General features: G+C 31.1%; 1 protein-coding gene across 3 annotated transcripts; it reads right to left on the bottom strand.

Moving 5' to 3' along the window:
• LOC148310394 (eEF1A lysine and N-terminal methyltransferase homolog) lies at positions 1-17,051 on the bottom strand. Of its 3 annotated transcripts, none has more exons than XM_088258506.1 (9): positions 16,865-17,051; positions 15,800-16,361; positions 15,265-15,405; positions 13,695-13,813; positions 7,509-7,689; positions 6,081-6,261; positions 5,038-5,361; positions 1,416-1,544; positions 1-1,106 (listed from the first exon to the last, which is right to left on the bottom strand). In XM_088258506.1, exons 1-9 carry the CDS (start codon positions 16,954-16,956, stop codon positions 829-831), a joined length of 2,007 nt encoding a protein of 668 aa, XP_088114632.1. In that variant the 5' UTR covers positions 16,957-17,051; the 3' UTR covers positions 1-828. The 3 variants fall into 3 exon arrangements, with proteins under 3 accessions (XP_088114632.1, XP_088114633.1, XP_088114634.1); XM_088258507.1 differs by having other exon boundaries at positions 15,854-16,361; positions 16,865-17,028; XM_088258508.1 differs by lacking the exon at positions 1-1,106 and adding an exon at positions 4,168-4,204 and having other exon boundaries at positions 16,865-17,042.
• Positions 17,052-18,761: the final 1,710 nt, after the last annotated feature.

The raw sequence follows: 18,761 nt of genomic DNA, 5'->3' as shown, positions 1-18,761 counted from the left end.
TTTTTCGTTTTCCTGGATCATCTTCTAAAAACATCCATTTATGCATGCAAAATGTTCAAACAACAACAAAAATTTTATATTGTGATTCACGTTCAGACAAGTTTCGCTATTAACCAGTGTTGCCATATAAAAACCACTAAGATAATGTACAAAAAATAAACTCACGATAGTAAAATAGCCGTCTCATATTCGGTTAGTACCACTGTAAACACAAGGTAACAAAAATGTCTTTATTCACCCCGCAGTCTCTATTCCCCCCAAACTACGGTACTTGTTTGTATTGTTTGCTTGAGAATTCGACAGATAATAAATTACCAAAATACCCTTACACAAAGGAAAAGTATATTGTACATAATCTACTATATTTTACTTATTAGCCTTCACTACATAAAAATCAATGAATTAATAAATATAAAGTGTACAGTACCTTATAAGATAGAACTTAGAAAAATATGTTATGAAGGTATAAAGATGTCTAAAATGAAAATTAACCAGTCAACTTTGCAAAAAACTAGATACTTTTTTTTAAAGAAATGCGTAATTTCCCATAGTCTTCCATATGCTGCACTCTGCATTTTGCTGCTTCATCACAAAGACGACCGTGCGGAACCTTGAACGGGTCTACGCACGGAGTTTACGCTCTGCCAGGGTGTGGCAGAGTTATCCGGACTGCCGGGTTATCGAATGTCGAGTTATCAGGACTCTACTGTATTATGAATAACCCTTAGGGAAATTAAGTAGCCCTCTTTTAAATTTTAAAACAGCGTAAAGTTTTTATCCATGTTCATATACACAAGTCTTTTTTCACCGCAATAATAGATTAACACTTTAAAACTTTATATTTAATTTTTCTAATAGGGCAGCTGTATCCACAATGTCTTCATGCTGTAATTTTGTTTTTATTGCATTGGTGTTAACTGCTTGGGCAGCTTCTTGCAGATCTTCCGACCACTTCTTCTCCGACTTAAGGTTAGTACAAAAGAACACTTCGTTAACTTCTTGCGGCAATTTGTATGAAGCGATGCAACAGAAGCTCTCCTTTAAGTCCCTGATGACACTCTGCCGTAAAGTATCATCACGGCACACCAAGTTAAGTATGAAGAATCCTGCAATTAAAAAAAAAAAACAAACAAATATGTATAAAAATATTTTTTTACTATTTCATTGCAAGATATTATTTTAATTTCATTGTAAGATGTTTTATTTCAAACTGGAAGAAGAAGAATAAAGAAGTCTGGTCTTTTAAGTGATCACTTTATACATGTGTGACGTTCTCCATTCTACCCAAGATTGACAACCACACTACTCATATTTAAATAATAATAAAAAATAGGTTTAAAAAAACAGGTTACGTATGAAATAGAATAAAATATCTTCATATTAAATTATTATATGGTGACTATGTATGTATTTACCTTTATCCTGAATGCAAGACTTGATATTATCAAGAACAGCTTTTTCCAAAAATTGTTTCGGGGGACAAGACATTCCAACGCCTGTGTCCTTACTGTCAACATCAAACAGTATAGCATCAAATTTATCACCTGTAAATACAACAAATAATTAATCAGACTTTTCTTGAAATCTCCCTTGATGCGGAAGTGTGTTCGACAAAGAATTACAAATCCAGATTCTGAATTGCTTATCTGTAACCTTCTCGAATTTCATTATGTCCTAATAATTGAGTAAAATAAAAAATTGTATAAAAGAAACAGCTTGCTGTAAATTTTTTCATACCATTTTCTTAACAAATTATAATTATTCATTCAATCAGACACTGGATTTTTTATTTACTCTACAGATGATATGTATATAAATATTATAGGTGTATTATTTATTGATTCGGAATTAACTCTGTAGAATAACATGTTGATAAAATAACTGGTATTATACAAGTGTTTAATTTGAAAAAATATATATTATGCGTGTCTCGACTTGAGATAAAACATATATAGTTTTTAAACAAAAGAAGATGGAAGTCTGAGCATCTCGGGGCCAAATGTCAGTCGTAAACCCTGAGATGTTCGGACTTTCATCTTCTTTCGTATAAAATGAATAGATGTTTTATCTCTAGTTGAGAGAACTATAATATTACATTTTTTTGTTAATCAATATTAAAAAAAAAAAACAATTTAAAAGGCACTAAATCTAATCTATTATTTTGTTTTATTTCGTTTTATATGATTTAAATGATAAACATTTAGGTAAGAAATATTTTACTTTTTTTAAAATGTGTCTGATAGTGCAATGCAATGTTAACTTGATTGTTGATCACATCAAAGCAATGTGATAAGTCTATCACTTTGGGTATCAATCTGTCCATAGTATTATTAAATAAATATTTGAGGTACAAATTTCTTATATTTATTTTGATCATCTGGGAATTCGACCCGAGACCAAAAGATTGCAGTACCACTGTGTGAAGTCAGATATTTTTCAATTAAAATAATTAATGATTATCACTACCACTCCTAATATAAAACGCAAACAATAAGAAATCTTATATTGGGAAGAAACCAATTTAAGGACTAAATTTCAAAAAACAAATTTACAGTTATGATCCATTTACACAGATTTTTTTTTATTCGAGTAACTGTAGCATTTTATAACAAATAATTTATTATTCTATTAGAAAATATTTAAGCTGTCGATATCAAGATTGAAGGCTGATTATTTACTTAAACACTAACAAAAAAATATAAAATTTGAGAGCGATTGAAACCATTAATGGATCATAATTTATTGGGAAATAATGTAAGTAAAGTTACACAAAATAATGTAATAATAAAGGAAGTTATTAATTTTTTGGAATTAAAAATAAAATGGGAATATTTCTAAGTATTTGATAAATTTTCTTTATACTTGTATTTATTTTAAAAGTCATTCATATTAGGGGATATTGCAATGTAATATTATTATACATATTAATTTTACCGTAAACTCTTTGCTTATGAATTATATATTCATAAAAGAGGTACCAAAAAAAATTGCCAACCTTAAATGAAATTTTATCAACGTATTACTATTGAACATATTACATATTTTTATTTTAAAAGTTATTTGTATTAATAATTTCAATAAAACTGATAATGAGCCAAAAAGTTGGTTTATGAGTATTTTGTGTCAAATGTTAGTTGGACGTGTGTTTTTGAAATATGTCAATGTGAGTTTATCGTTCGTAATAAATTTTATGTTTTTGCTAGTCTCAAAAGAAATCAAACTGGACTGAAATATCAAGAAATATGTAGATGGCACTAAATTGTGATCATTCACCTAACTATGGATATTATTATAAGTAAATATAATAAATAAGTTATCATTTTCCTTGCTTTTGATGTACAAGGCTTGCAATCTGCAAAAGGATGTTTATAATATCTACGCAGCTTTGTGTGAAGATTTAATAGGATGGTCTGCTGTGACCTATTCATAGGAACTTCTCCCTATCTGCCTTAGTGATGAGAAAACCACAGAAAACTCAACTGAAAAAGACGGAGTATCATTTGCTTAGCAATACAGCGCCAGAGTTTCTGCCGTAATTCTAAAGTGTTTGGCACATTGTGTCATATTTTGATTAAAATTTTTTACTGCCTTTACTACTTTATTGTTATATTATAAATGCTACAACCTCTCTCGATAAACCCAACCTAACCTAATTATAGCCCACCCTTTATTATAAGCATATATCTGTGATGGCGAGAAAGATAGGCACAAGTCCTATAGTATATGTTAGAGATTTGTGCTCCTCTTCCGTTTCACCGCAGATATATGAACACATTTTTAATAATTGAATTTGTTAATATAAATAACTTCAAAAAAAAATAGTAGTTATTATATTATTTTATAAAAAAATTTATAGTAATTACATATAGTATTAATGAACTTTGATAACGTTTTTCTATTTTTTATAAATATTATTTTATAAATATATCATTTGCATGTTAACAGTTTTTGGTTAAAGTAATATCTATAAAAAAAATGCTTCATCGCAATGCTATTCGACTAACAGGAGGGAAAATAATGTAAATACACAATGAACATGGGATGAAAAGATTGCTTTAAATTCATTTAATGTCTACCCTTCTGTGGGTGATTCGCATAATCTGTGGGTGAATGCAAAATGCAGAGCATGAAGTTCTCCCGTACACATGCTAAGGGAAGGATACTTACTCAATTATACCGATTATTTTCTTAGTCCACAGAGACCCTGTAAGGAAACTTTCAAATACTAATTGCATACAAATATTTCCTAAAATAATATCGCCGATATATACCTTTACAGCCATTTCAAAACTTTGAACTTATTTGATGAAGTCATCCGTGGTCAGTGATTTTTACTTTCTTAAGTACTTAATCATAACTGATTAAGCACTTTTTGCTTTCTGTTACTGGCAACCCTATTTGCAGTATAACCGCGGCTAAATTCATGTTGTTATGACAACGTTATAAAAAGGTTGTGGATTCTTCCTCTTCTTCTCAGAGAATTTAAGTCAATCATTTAGATATTGGATCTCTGAATCTAAATCTACTACATTCTCAAAGCAAATATAATGAATGCTGTACAACCTTCAATTTGACTAACTATCTCTCATCAACCACAAAACTAATTCAGTCCACAAGCTGATAATACAAAATGTTTTTACTATGCACAGAGCAATATAATAAATTACACAACTTAAACCACCATAAGTGTGTAATCAAAACACACTTATGGTGGTTAAAGGTTCTATTCGATGGTGAGATATCAAATTATTATTGATTCATCTAGGAATTGAACCCAGGACGTCATGCAAGGCATATAAATGTCAACTAAAATAGCTCTTACAAATTACAAAATTACCGCCGGAATTGCAAAATTTAATGCTTATATCAAATAATATACCAATAACGCTAATATAATAATGGTTAATTAATTTTTTAATTAAGTGTTTTTAAGAAGTAATACTATATGTGTCTTCTAAAATGCCTTTGAGGACGAAAAGTCATAAAAAAGAAGAATTATAGCATACTATGTATTCGATAAAATAAAATATTTTTTACCTTTTTCCGCCGAATTCTTTAAAAATTCGAGGCCGTCCTGAATGAGCACGTCCAGCCTTTCATCGCAGGTGAGGCCAAAGAACTGTCTCGCCACGTCCAGGATGGCGGGGTCTATGTCCACAGCTGTGATGCGCAGATCCGCGAAGCACTTGTGCAGGAAGGTGCACAGCCCCCCGCCCCCCAGGCCTATGAGGGCCAGGCGGGGGGCGGTCTCCGCGCGCCGAAGGGCTAGCTGGACGCCGACCGTCATGTAGACGTGGTGCTCGCAGGCCAGGTAGCCAGGGTCCACCGTCATCTGGAACTTGCCTTTGATCGTTCTTGTGACTGAAACATGAATTTATGTGGAATGTCCGATGATAAAAACCGGGAAACATGAAGATGCCTTACAACAAAATGAGTGGATGATATTTAATTTTTTTATTTACATAAATAGTACACATTTATTTCAAGAACATTTATACACACATTAAAAATATTTTTTTGCACCTTGTGTGTCTTGTTGGTCGAGTTCTTTTTACATACATTTTTTATTGTTTTTATCCATATGATGAAGTTAATCAGAAGACAGTGCATGAGAGTACAGCAGTGCTCCGTAACCGATATGCCATAGCACACTGGTACAATTGTTTGACATTTTACAATTTTTCATTTTAGTAATGGGTTTTCAAAAATTTGCCAATTTAACCTGTCCAAGAGTAAGGACCGTACATGTACGGATATTTATATCTAAAACGGCGCTTGTACTGCCATCTGTGTTTTTATTTAAACAATGTAATCACAAATCAAATCATGTTTACTGGTGTAAACATTTTTTTTATTCAAGAAAATGTGTTGCGTTAGCATCTATCGACTATTATATAAAATTATAAATTAAAAAAAAAAAATCACTATGTACAGTTTTGTCCGCAGAAACTCACTCCTGGACAGGTTAAGTTTATCTGTATGACTATAATTTTATACGCAGCGAATGTGTTAAAAAATAAAAGTAAATCGTATTTTTTAAACAGTCAGTGTATTGATTGAGATAATAAATGGGTTATTACCAATTTTCAATCTGGCTTCAGACTGAATAAGAAATGGATTTCTAAGGAATATAAGTCTCCGGAAAGTACTATCCACTCCTCCGAGGACATCTTCTATCACAAAGTCTCCAGAAAACTCAGAGAATCCCTTGTATACTGTATCTCGCTTTCCAACATCTAGGCCAAGAGACAGGTATGGAATCTGGAATTGATAACAAAGCACACATTCATAACTGAAATAATGAAAATAAATTCAAACCCTTTCTAAACATACGACTTATTACTAGTCTCTTTATTAGAGAAAACTGCGTTATTTATTTTAGGATTGTAAAGTATAAATGTCTAGAAAATTAATTAAATTATTTAAAAAAAAACTTTTATAACCATATTAAAATAAAATAAATAAAAAAATGATGGCAGTTGATTGTAATTAAATCAATTAAATTAAAATGCAGTTCCACCAAGAGATGTCACTATAAAACTTAAATCTAACAAATTAGTTTTTATTTTAAAAAAAAATTAAAAGAGCAAAGTGATTGTTTACATAATATACAAATATTTTTTAGTGACTAAGAGCATATCTCCCTGTTACAAAAATAGTTATTCTATTTCACAACCACTGGTATCGTAACTCAAGCTACTATGTATTCACAACATGTCGGCTAGAATAGTTTGTGGGTGTGAGTATGACGTCAGTATTTTGTAGCCAATCACATTAGGATTTGTAACGCTATTTAGCTTCATAATAAATCTAATAAACATTCATTTCACCGATTAAACTGATTAAAAGATACATATTGAAATTGATTGATGAATCTTTAATCAACAGAGCATAAAAGAGATTCTAGGTGATGAGTCACAAAATAACATTTTAAAGATTTGAAAAAAAAACCTGCAAAGACTTTACATTTTAAGGTTTGTCTGCAGATAGGATAAGAAAGGTAAATGTAAAAAATATATCTGAAATACCCAGACCATTTGAGAATAAATCTTTCCTGGATTTATTTTGAAATTGGCGGGAACCAAACCCGCAATGCCAATTTTGAAGTCTACCCAACTATGCCACAGCGCCTAGGTAAATAAACATATATGTATTTTTTTATCCGCCTCCGTAGTAAAGTGATGGCTACAGTGCTGGAGATCCCGGGATCGGTTCCCAGGTTATCAAAAAATACATGCTGGACTGGTATTAAAGCCGCAGAACTGGTCCCCTTGCTTTCATGCAATTAACAGTCGAGATTATGTTGTGTCGCCGTGCTCTATGCACCATTGGGTGTGTATAAGGGTGAGAAGAAGTTTTCTTCTATCTTCACATTGTAATAACCAATAGGGATATAATTCAATTTGGGCAGGAATTATGACCACTAATATGTAGATAAGTATGGCGTTAATAATGGCTAATTAAAAAATAAATTTGAGTATTCATTTCATGTGGTTATCACAAATTACCTCTCTGACTAAGCCTTTGGGTGCTAGTGACTTGACACTCGCGGAGAGCTCATCCTTCACGGCATCCAGACTGTCATATGTCTGATCTCTGTGCATACTGATGACGGCCAAACGGTCGTACCCTGCCGACTCCAGAAGTTTCCTTCTTCCTTCCGGGGTGGAGAACAACCAATCGGTCTCCCTGGACACAATAAAACGGCATAAATAATGTCAACTTAACGCCAATTCGGCATTTAAGAATACACGTCAATGTGTATAGTGGATTCGTCATTATACTTTTTCGATTTATATGTAAATTAGTCCGAATTATTGGGATTTCAATGCGGAAAGAAATGTCAGTTAAATGTGAACGACACATGGTACAATAACCCAACAAAACACTATCAAGAGTGAGGAGTCGCCCGCAATAAAGTTTTAATAAAGAAATTGGTTTTGGTAGATTCCGGTGCAATTAGGTTTAAATAAAGAATTTGTTTTTATGTAAGTTCCAGTGCAATGAATTTTTAATAAAGAAATTGGTTTTGGTAGATTTCAGTGCAAAAAGGTCTAAATAAAGAAGTTGGTTGCGGTAGATTCGGGTGCAATAGGGTCTAAATAATGAAGTTAGTTTTGGTAGATTCCAGTGTTAGAAAGAGATTTTGTAGACGTATTTTTACGAAAAATATTTAAAGCTTTAGATTTTCAACATACATGTAAAAAAATGTATGTTTCAATATATTGCCACCACATTTTTTATTAAAATATTATATTATTAATTAAACAAAATATTGATTTGTCAATATAAGAGAAAATAAATTCTTACATAGAAATATAATATGTCATAGAATTTTGAGTTAAAAAGTGAATGTTTGTGAAATAAAAATATATAAACTATATTTTAAAAATGAAAATTTTCTTGTATGCATGTAACATGATATATGAATTCATGATTAAATCCATTAGAAATGTAAAGGAGATCCTTAAACGATGTTTTGTGTTTTGGTAGGACTTCTCATTTGATGCAAGTATTATTATAAAATAGTGCAGTATACTAAAAAATATTCCTTATAGATATTCATATGGGATAAAAGAACATTATAAACCCTTTGAGACTAGAATAATTTTGAAGGAAAGATAAATATTATTACACTTTATTTACCACATCTGTTTTTTATATTCAAAACTCAAGTAAACAACTTTAAATTGCAAGTAAACAACTTCAAATTGCGAGTAAACAACTTCAAATTGCGACTAAAAATATTTCTGTTGAGGTAAAACGAAAATATCCAACAAGAGAAAACAGCTAATATCAATTGAACATTTTCCTTTTTTTTATAAAAAAATTAAATAAAGAGAATGATTTTTTTTTAAATTTATTTATTGTAATCAATAAATAGGGCCATTATATTTCTTGACAAACATTTTGAAAATAATGAATTTGCATATCCTTATGGTTCTTATGAAAAAAAAAATAGCCACAATATTGAATATATACAATTTGTTGAAAAGATTACAAAAAAACACATTTGAGGAATTCAATTTGAGTTATTATTATTTTTTTAAAGTTTACACAAAATATAAAAGTAAAATTGTAAATATTGAAGATTTTATTTTATTAAAATGTTTGTCATTAAAATCTCAAAGGGTAAGTAATAAATGAACTAAACAAGTTTTGGACTTTATTCCCTAATCTATTAAAAATCACACAATGATAATGAAATATATCGATGTTGAAAAGCAAAAATGGTGTAAATGGTAATATTGGGTGAGTCAAAACTATTTCTTAAAATTTTGAAAAAAAGATCTTCAGTATTTCATCAGATTTAAAAGATTCACATAAGAAGTGATTATATCGATAGAAATTTCAGAAGTGCAAAAAATATATATATATATATATATCTTATTGAAGTGGTAGGTATATTTTATATATATTTTACTAAAAATATTATAAGACTTATGTGAAAGTTCGACGATAAGAAAAAAAAATAATTTTGAAAATATTGTGATTAACACCATTTTTTGCTATCGAGTATTGAACCTTCACTTTTAGAATATTACAACAAAAATTCTGATGTTTCAAGTTAACGTAGAATATATAATATAAATAATAACAAATATGTATTACCAGATAAAGAAAGTCACGAGTTGAAAAAACTTTACTATAATAAAATAAAAGGCAGCTTGTAATATTTAATTTGGGGAATTTAAACATCCGTTAATCTCAAAACAACATTTTTGAGTTGTAATAGTCATAAAGCGGAGATGCAATATAAATATCGTGAATATTAACACCTTTTTAATAGCAACAGGTTACCTACAAAAGCGGCGATTAATAAAAACAAATCTAGCCCTTTACACCAAAGTGTGAAAGTTTTGTTGTGTACAGGGTCCACGGGAAGTAGGTTGGTAGTTTGTAATAATAACGGTGACTTAACGAGATGAGTGGAGTGTCGGATGTGCTAAATGCATCGAGGACAGAGAAGAACTGAGGTGGTAAGCAGGTATCCATTCTGGTGTGGCCACCCCACACACATTCATATTCATAACAAGGAACAAACCCAACCGGGGAGTCTCACTTCAGGTGTGAAGTACCTTTTATTTAACACAAAACAAGTGCTAAGATTGATTCAAGCTTGAGGGGCTGATTTTGTACATTCATCACCCAAAATTATTTGTTTTTAATTCAAATTTTACTTGGTAAATATAATTCAATACATTCAACATCATTTTCAAACACTGTATGCGAAGTTAAGTCTAAATTTAGAGTTGTCTCCTTGGGATGTTGAAGAATAAAGAGGGGGTAGAAGTTGTTTCTTATTTTTTTATCAGTGGGAACATGGACAATAGGGGGAGGATTCATATATACTAATATCTTAGCGTGTACTGTAATGATATTAAATATGCCATGAAGACTTCATGTGTGTATCAAAGCGTATTTAAAGTGTGTATTTCGCGACTTTGGGGAATGGCAATACTACTGCTAAATACCAAAAGAGCTTAAAGCGGGGTCTTATTATGTACATATGTATACAGAAAATAATGGTTTTATGAGAAAGTCATCAAAAGGATTGGAGTATTTCTTGTAGAAACTGTTTTTTTTTATTAAATTTATTTACATAATTTAGATAGTAGAAGTATTACTGTATTTTGACCAAAAAAAAAATTAATCTTCTTTCAGCCGTTTAAGTAGAGCAAAGGGTACCATATCTGATTGACTCAAAGTTAACCTGGATTATATGAAGGCTTGATCGGTTCAGTGCATTCAAATTTTTTTTTAATTGGGAGCGTAATATATTTGAGGTACAGATGACGTAAGTAAAGAAACTAGGGGTGAAGTACATTACTGCTATCAAGGAAAGGAAATACAGGTAATAATAAAAGGTAGGTATTATATTGATAGTTAAAGGAGAACTCAGGGTTGCACACCTAAACTCATACACATTACCTGGAAGATGAATGAAAATTAATTTACCCTAGATAACTAAACTATATTTGTAGATATAATGCCATTTGTGGATCGCACAATATTGACATATCGCTCACTCCTTTCAACAACGTCATATATCGAAAATCGTCAATTTTCAGTTATGCATGTTTTCGGAATGCCCAGAAAATGTACTATATCCCAGCAAAACGGCATATTTTTAACTTAATATTTACCCCCTACAGGGCAGAAAATGTTTTTTTTTGCATTTTGAAGAAAATCTATTGTTTAATTTTTTTTTGAATAAACAAAATATTTTTCAAATAGAGAAAAAACCTTCAGGTTTTACATAAAAGGATCAGTTGCACAGTAAAAAGTTCAATAAGTGGCTTGATATTTATTTTTAATACATTTTATTATATTCTTAAACTTTAAAAACGATCTCCTGAAAAATCTAGTTTTTTTATGTATGACGTTGTTGAAAGGAGTAAGCGATATGTAGTAGCTGTGCGGAATAGTGATTTATTGTCTCTTACATTCATTCCTAACTAACCTAACTTAAGTGCCATGTAACCGGTTCCTATTTTTAATAAATACTTTTGATTAAGTTTCAATTTTTAATCGCGTAGTCTGCCAGACGAATATTTAGTTTTTAAGGGTTATTTTAAGTATTTTTTTTTTATAAAAGAGAAATATTTGTGTTTTTATTATTTTCACAAATATTTCAAATTCATACCTTTTCTGTGAGCCTAAGCGGCTCATTTTTAGAAATAGGTATCAAATTGTGGTAGAGTGGGTTCGAACCGAGAAACTCTGACTTAAGAGTCCGCGACACTAACCACGGGACTACAACACGACACATTTTAGCATCTCCCCATTTAGTAGATGCCTGTAATAATAAATCTTATGAGGTGCTTGTGATTAACTAAACAAATCACTTACGTTTAGTTAATCAAGATAACACTGCATTTATATGATTCAGTGCCCTATGCACCATTGAAGGTGCGGATAAAAGTTCGATAACGATATATAATAATGCTTTTAAATTAAAGTTATTAAAAAAAAAAAATTTTTTTTGTGGAATATTAATAGTTACAATCACATTAATTTGATTAATATGTAATCATATATTTGCAAGTAATAGGGCAATTTAAATTCCACCATAAAAATATCAGTAAAACAATTTCATGGATCGTAAATATTAACCAAAGGTTGTCATATTATTATTAGCAGTCTCTTTTAAAAATGTTACTGAGCTCTGGAGGTGAAAACTTGTTGATAATGTTTTGGCAGCGGTCCAAGTCAAAAATATACGGAACTTATCTAAGGAAAAACAAGTGTTTGATCTCAACAGGAGAATATTTTAGGGGAGCCGTTGTAAATATAAACAGTGCAGCAGTGGACCAGTCACCTCAGGAATACGTATTTAGCTACGTGACTATGGAAATAGCTTCAGAGAAACATGTTTATGTGCATTTACGAATGGGCTATTTTCAATGTGGCTAATGATTTCAGCGGCACGTACGAGAAACGGAATACAGTTACGGTAGTGAAATCATAAACACTAATTGGAATACTTTTCTTTCTACATTTTTTTGAGCGAAAATTATGAATAGAGACCACTGATTATATTTTTGTAAAAAGTATAAAATAAAAATAATGTGTTTTGAAAATGTATTGATAAATAACTTTGGCATCTCAACATAGATGGAGAAGAATATTGAAGCCTGTGTTTTTACAGGGCTTATGGCCTGTCAAAATATGTTATAAGTTATCAATTTATATACGAGTAACATTCACCATTCTACTATGATTGACAACCACACTACTGAAATTTTGTCCTCTTTCCTTTAAATGACACCTTTCATATGCGAGTTTTCGGCACCATCTATGGTTGAGTTGAGAATTTTTTAGTATTTATATTTGTTAGAATCTTCCCGATTTATTTTACATATTAGGAGATGCCTAAGAGCATGATTTTCAATTTTTATTGAACTTATAATTTGACCAGTTATTTTATTCACAATATTCTGAGTGAGTCCATAATCTATTAATTTATTCACAAATCAGGGTTTGTCCACTTGGCAGTTATTTATATTAACATCTCAACATACATAGATGAAAAAGAAGTTTTCTTCAGTGGACAAACAAAGACTTGGACACACTCAAAATATTGTGTAATAAATAGAAATAAAAATACACTTGTGTCTATTTTTATGCGATTTTCAAATGTAATGGAACCTATCCCTTATTTTTGTAGGTAGTTCAAGTCTTTTTTATACGAATTCGCATTTTTTTTTTTTGAAATTTAGACTAGTGAAGGTTACAACCGTGTGATTGTGTCACTGGCACAAAGTTAAGCTCAAATCTTACATCGTATTCAGGGGATACTTTATTGGAAAAAACAAAAAAGCACTTGTAATTTGGATTGAAGATGTATCTCAAAAACAATTTTCCATATGTGGACATTTAATTAAGGAAAAAGCTCTTCTGTTTTTATTTTTGTGATTTTATTATAAACTTTTTATATGCGATTTTTGGTACATTCTATCATATTGATTTGAAGTTATGAGGTTTTTAAAAATAATGGAACCTATCCCGAAGTTTTGTATGTGGTTCAAGACTTTTTAATGCGAATTTTTTTATGCGACTACCCGTGGAACGTATCTATCGCATAAAAAGAGACCCAAGTGTATAAGATTGTCGCTCAAGGATCAACCCATAATAGTCATATTTTGATATCATACAGCAAAGCTAAGTTTGGGGTAACCTTTTTATCTTACCTGCCAAGAGGTACAATAAATGCAGCAAATTTTCCGCTGCTTCGTGTTGCTTTCTGATCAAGCACGTGGACTGTGTACCTAGGTGTTCCCTCACCTGGTTGCATGAGGTCTAAATAAACCTGCAAATGCAATCACAAAAACATTTTATCAACAGGATAAAGCTTTTAAACTTGATAAATAAAAGGACCTAAGCTAGAATTCAATACAGTACAAATAAAAGGCAAAATAGAGGATCAATAAGGTGTGGGCAGAAGACAGATCTCCTTGCTCCAGAATATGTAAGATTGGACGGGGATGAGGATCATCACGGCGCTGTTTAGAGCTGCTCAAGTGATAGTCGACGTCAGGGGGACCTAACGTGGCATGTAAAGAAGAAGAAGAGCTAGAATTATTAATGGCATTTCGGTATTGATAAGTCAATTTATTAGTCTTAATTTTACCTTATTAGTAGGAAACATAGACCCATTTCATTTTTTATAGGCAGCTTTAACATTCTAAAAATATACTTAAGACGTCAATCATTATTGATGATGTTGGGAACCCGTTAAAAAAAGAATCAAAGTTTATTTTTCTATATATAACCATATAATCCATATACCAATGAATGGGGCGAGTCCTGGATTCCAAACTCTCCAATATAGGAATTGGTATATGATGACATACTGAAAGTAATCAATACAAATCTAATCAACCTTTCCCTAAGGGGGTTAAAACTTCCGCGTGCTCTGGTGATATGTATTTTATACACCATATGTAAATGTGGTTTAAAAACGGAAAAGATGTGAATATTCCTAAATGTTGCTTTTATTGACCATAGTTGAAATTGAAACGTAACAATTTTATAATGATGATAATTGTCTGAAAACGAGAAAAAATACATCGTAAATTGGCGCTATTGCGACAATTTACGATGTATTTTTTCTCGTTTTCATAGCGCCTAGCGTAGCGACATAACTGTCACATACGACGGTCTGCGCACACCTAAACTTGCAACGACATGCGCATATACATAAAGCAACGGCACGCGCTCAAACAATGAGAAACGTTTGTGTATTTATTGGACGATTTTATTCGCGATTATTTCACAATTTATTTATTTCCGTCGCTGCAAATGAATAACTTTATATTATGATACTTTCGTGTTATACATTGTGGGCTATGTAGCCACACCGTCGAGTTAGACGGAGATCTCTGAGCGGAACCGACGCTGAAGCGAGATTGTTTCGAAACGAAGAGAGCTGCTCAGTTCGTTGAAACAGACAGACGTTTTTATTGCGACTTTCATTTCACTGCTTTAACTATATATATAAATATATTGTAAAGTATTTTGTAATTATCTGATTCCAGTGTTATCGCATTTATTTAAATAAAAGGACTAACTGTAAGTACAGCATTCTTTCATTTTTACTGGTCACCCAATCTACATTATAACGGCCATACGCCACCAAAAACCAGCCAGAGAATTAAAATAGCAACTTGCTATAACATGATTATATTAAGGAGGAATACAAAAAATATGAGCCTGCATTCACAATCGACCTGTAAGTCCATATTAAGTGACTATAATTACCTCATTGAGTCCGACCAAACTGTTGTTGGTCAATCCGTTTGTAACCAAAGCAGCATCTTGAGCAGACTTGATAACACTGATCACCTCATCGGTGGATTGAAGCCTTTGCATCTTCTCTCCTCCCATACACACTTCGAGAATCTACAAAGAATGGTGCATATTGACAGTTATCTAAACCAGGAAAAAAACAAATTATACTTTTTGGAGATAATATGATCCATTATATACTTCTTATGTTTCAATTAAAATATGTGAATAAAAACAAATACATTTCATTATATCAAATATATCATCAATATTACCGCGGTTGTAATTAAAGCCCAGTGACATTTATATCTAAAATGGCACTTAACTATGGTATAAAATTATAAAAAGAAAAAAAAAATAACAAAAAAAACTAACTCCCAAATACATTTTTGTCCACAGAAACTCACTCCCGGACAGTTTAAATGCCTCAAAATAAGTACTTATCATATTTGTTGATAGGAACTTAAATTCCTACATTTTAACTTAAGATATTAATAAAGAAACTTACAATTTGCGGAAGCTGTTTAAATTTAGTTATAATAACAGCGAAAACTGGCATCACCGTGCTTTCTCCGCTTTCTGCTGTCTTCTGTTCCGCCTCATGACAGCGGACAATCCTAAACATCCAATTTGTATTGGCAAAATACGCCAATAGTTTTCTTAAAATGTGGTCTTGTAAAAGTGATATACAAATATATCGGCCACCGAGTCGTAAAACTCGTCCAATTTCATTGAAGAATTGATCTATTCTCTGCGACACTTCATCAGAATCGTCCGGCATTAAGGCATCGAGTGTCCCCTTGTCAAACACAACACTAAAGCGGCCATCTTGGAAAGTCATGTTCAGAGCGTCCATGTGTATGAACTCCATGTCAGGGCGACGTTCTTTATTCTGGCTCTGCATTTGTTTAATGGCTACTTGGGAAATGTCAATATTAATGATTTGTTTATATCCAACATCATAAAGATCTAAACTAAGTGTGGAGTTTCCGCAGCCAACCATAAGTAATTCATCTTTCGGTTTAACATATTTGTGAATTTGTCCGCATAGTTCCGGATATTCTCCATACCTGAAATTTAAAGAGGGCCCTACATAAATCAGGTAATAAAATAACCTAGCAGTGAAAATGATCAATGTATCTGTACAGAAACTTTAACTTCTATCTGTGCATAAGAATTGTAAAATGCTGCACCTTTCTAGTGCTTCTCTATAGCTTTAAAAGCTGAACTCTCACCCAAGCTACCAGAAAGAAGATTAAATCATTTATTGTAGTCTTATAGAAAAAAAAATCAAAATATTGTGGGTTACAAAGGTTCAAAATGAAGATGATTTAAGACTCATTAATAGAAAAGTTATAGACGTTGTAAAGAAAATAGAATACTTTAGGCATTTCTTGAGGGGAGAGTAATACGGGATAATACATATTAAATTGCTAGGCAAAATTCAATATAAAAGCAGCAAAGAAAAAAGACGTATATCCTGGCTTAAATATCAAAATGATGTGTAATATATTGATTGTTTCATATATTTTTTCGACCAAAGAAAGATATAAGAAATTTGAGGTTATCTCACCATTCAAATGCTTTTTTGCCTCTTTTCTTGAAGAACGTGTTCCAGTATTCTTTCTGACTGAAATCTTGGTGACTCTTTGGTAGTAAATTCATTTTTTGAGTACTATAAATGCGGACACTTGAAAAAAATATTTCAACGTGCTTCAATGTTTTGACATTTGAACGCTTTTGACAGTTACGTCAGTTACAGAAAACTTCTTTCCTTACAGTCGTTAAAAATAAAATCTGTAATTCAAGAGAATTTAGTTACCGAGTACTTTTATAGATGGCAATAATGTTTTTAAAAAAACACATTTATTTTATTTAATTTTTTAGTTTTTTCCACATACTTATATTTTATTTAATTAGTGACCGTGTTTCGTCGTTACCGAAATCATCAGACTGGTGGGAAGCTAGACAAAAATATATATAATATACACAACTAGGCAGGGGTTGAAAACCGTGATTTTATGTATATTTTTTTCTGGCAAAATGAATTTAGTGTATTATAAATTGACGATGTCGGTAACGACGGAACCCGGTCACTAGTCAATTAAATTTTATGTGGGAAAAACTTTTTACTTTTTATTTTATTTTATAAAATGCCGTTCCACCAAAAAATATCAGTACAAAACACTGAAAAAATGTTTACATTATAATTTTATAGCTAGCTATTTATATTTTGAATACTGGACGCCGATTATTAGTCTTATTAATCGGTTTCGTATTCACAAATTATACCCCGCTGGCGCTGAAGCAATGGGTTATTAGTTAGGTAGCATTTTGTTTTTGATGAATAATCTTAATGTTTAATTACACATCAATAACTTGGAAGGCAAAACTGCTAATTCTTTAAGGTTTTTTAGGAAATATTAGAATACCGAATAGTTTTACACAGGGCTTTTTTCCATGTTACGAGGTGGAATGGCGTTCCGGCACCTTTTATCACGAATATTTTATTTTTTATTTTTCAAAATCAATTAGACGAAACAATGTTTGCGCTTAAATAATTACAATATTTATTTATATAATTGATCAAAATGATAGAATATGGTATTGTAATGAATATTTAAATGATATCTGAATGTTTCCTTTTTTGTAAAACCCTTTTTGTTTTAAAAAAAAGCCCTGGTTGTACATTTTTTTGAATATTTTGTTGGAGTTCGTTACATTCTCATAAATTCACAAAGATACGAACACAAATTGGATGGACTATTTTATTGCTGTTTCGTTAATTTTTCCGTCTCCAAACATTTTAAATGTTGTATTTTAAAAGCTTTTATCTACTTGATAGGAATGAAGAGGAGGTAAATTTGTTTATTTTAACTCTATTTTTTATTGTTTTTAGTTTAATTTTAATAAACTTACTTTAATTCATATCTTTTATATACAGGGTGCCACAAAATCAATCAACCTATCGGAAGATGCTATAATTTTTGCAAATGGCGTTGTACATATTTGAAATTTATGAATTAGACAGTTGCAGTAGACAAACAAATTGATAAAACGAGCACAATGTGTATCAACATTGGCGGCAGCTACTTGACAGATTATCATCTTTTACACTTAACAAAAAAATTAAAGGTCCAAATAAAGATTTCCACTACACAAAATCTTTTTTTTTTACTTAGTAAAAAAGTTGTTCATTAGCAAAATTAAATTATAAATTTTTCTCCACTCTGGCTCTGTTACAATCATTTAAACTAACATAATTAAGTCGGTGTTAAATATAGAGATAGGTCATTGTACATAGATTGATTGCACATTTGTTTGTTTACTGCAGCTGTTCAGTTCACAAATGTCAAATATGATGCCATTTGCAAAAATTATAACATCTTCCGATGGCGTGATCAATTTTGCGCCACCCTGTAATATAAAATGACTATTTTAAATAACATAATTAGGTCGGTGTTCAATAT

This window comes from Brachycentrus maculatus, unplaced genomic scaffold (genome assembly GCF_059751285.1).
Source record: "Brachycentrus maculatus isolate JH-2025_06_01 unplaced genomic scaffold, ASM5975128v1 h1tg000097l, whole genome shotgun sequence".
NCBI classification, from domain to species: Eukaryota; Metazoa; Arthropoda; class Insecta; order Trichoptera; family Brachycentridae; genus Brachycentrus; species Brachycentrus maculatus.
Note: the sequence above shows the minus strand (reverse complement) of the source record. Positions and strands in the feature narration are given on the sequence as shown.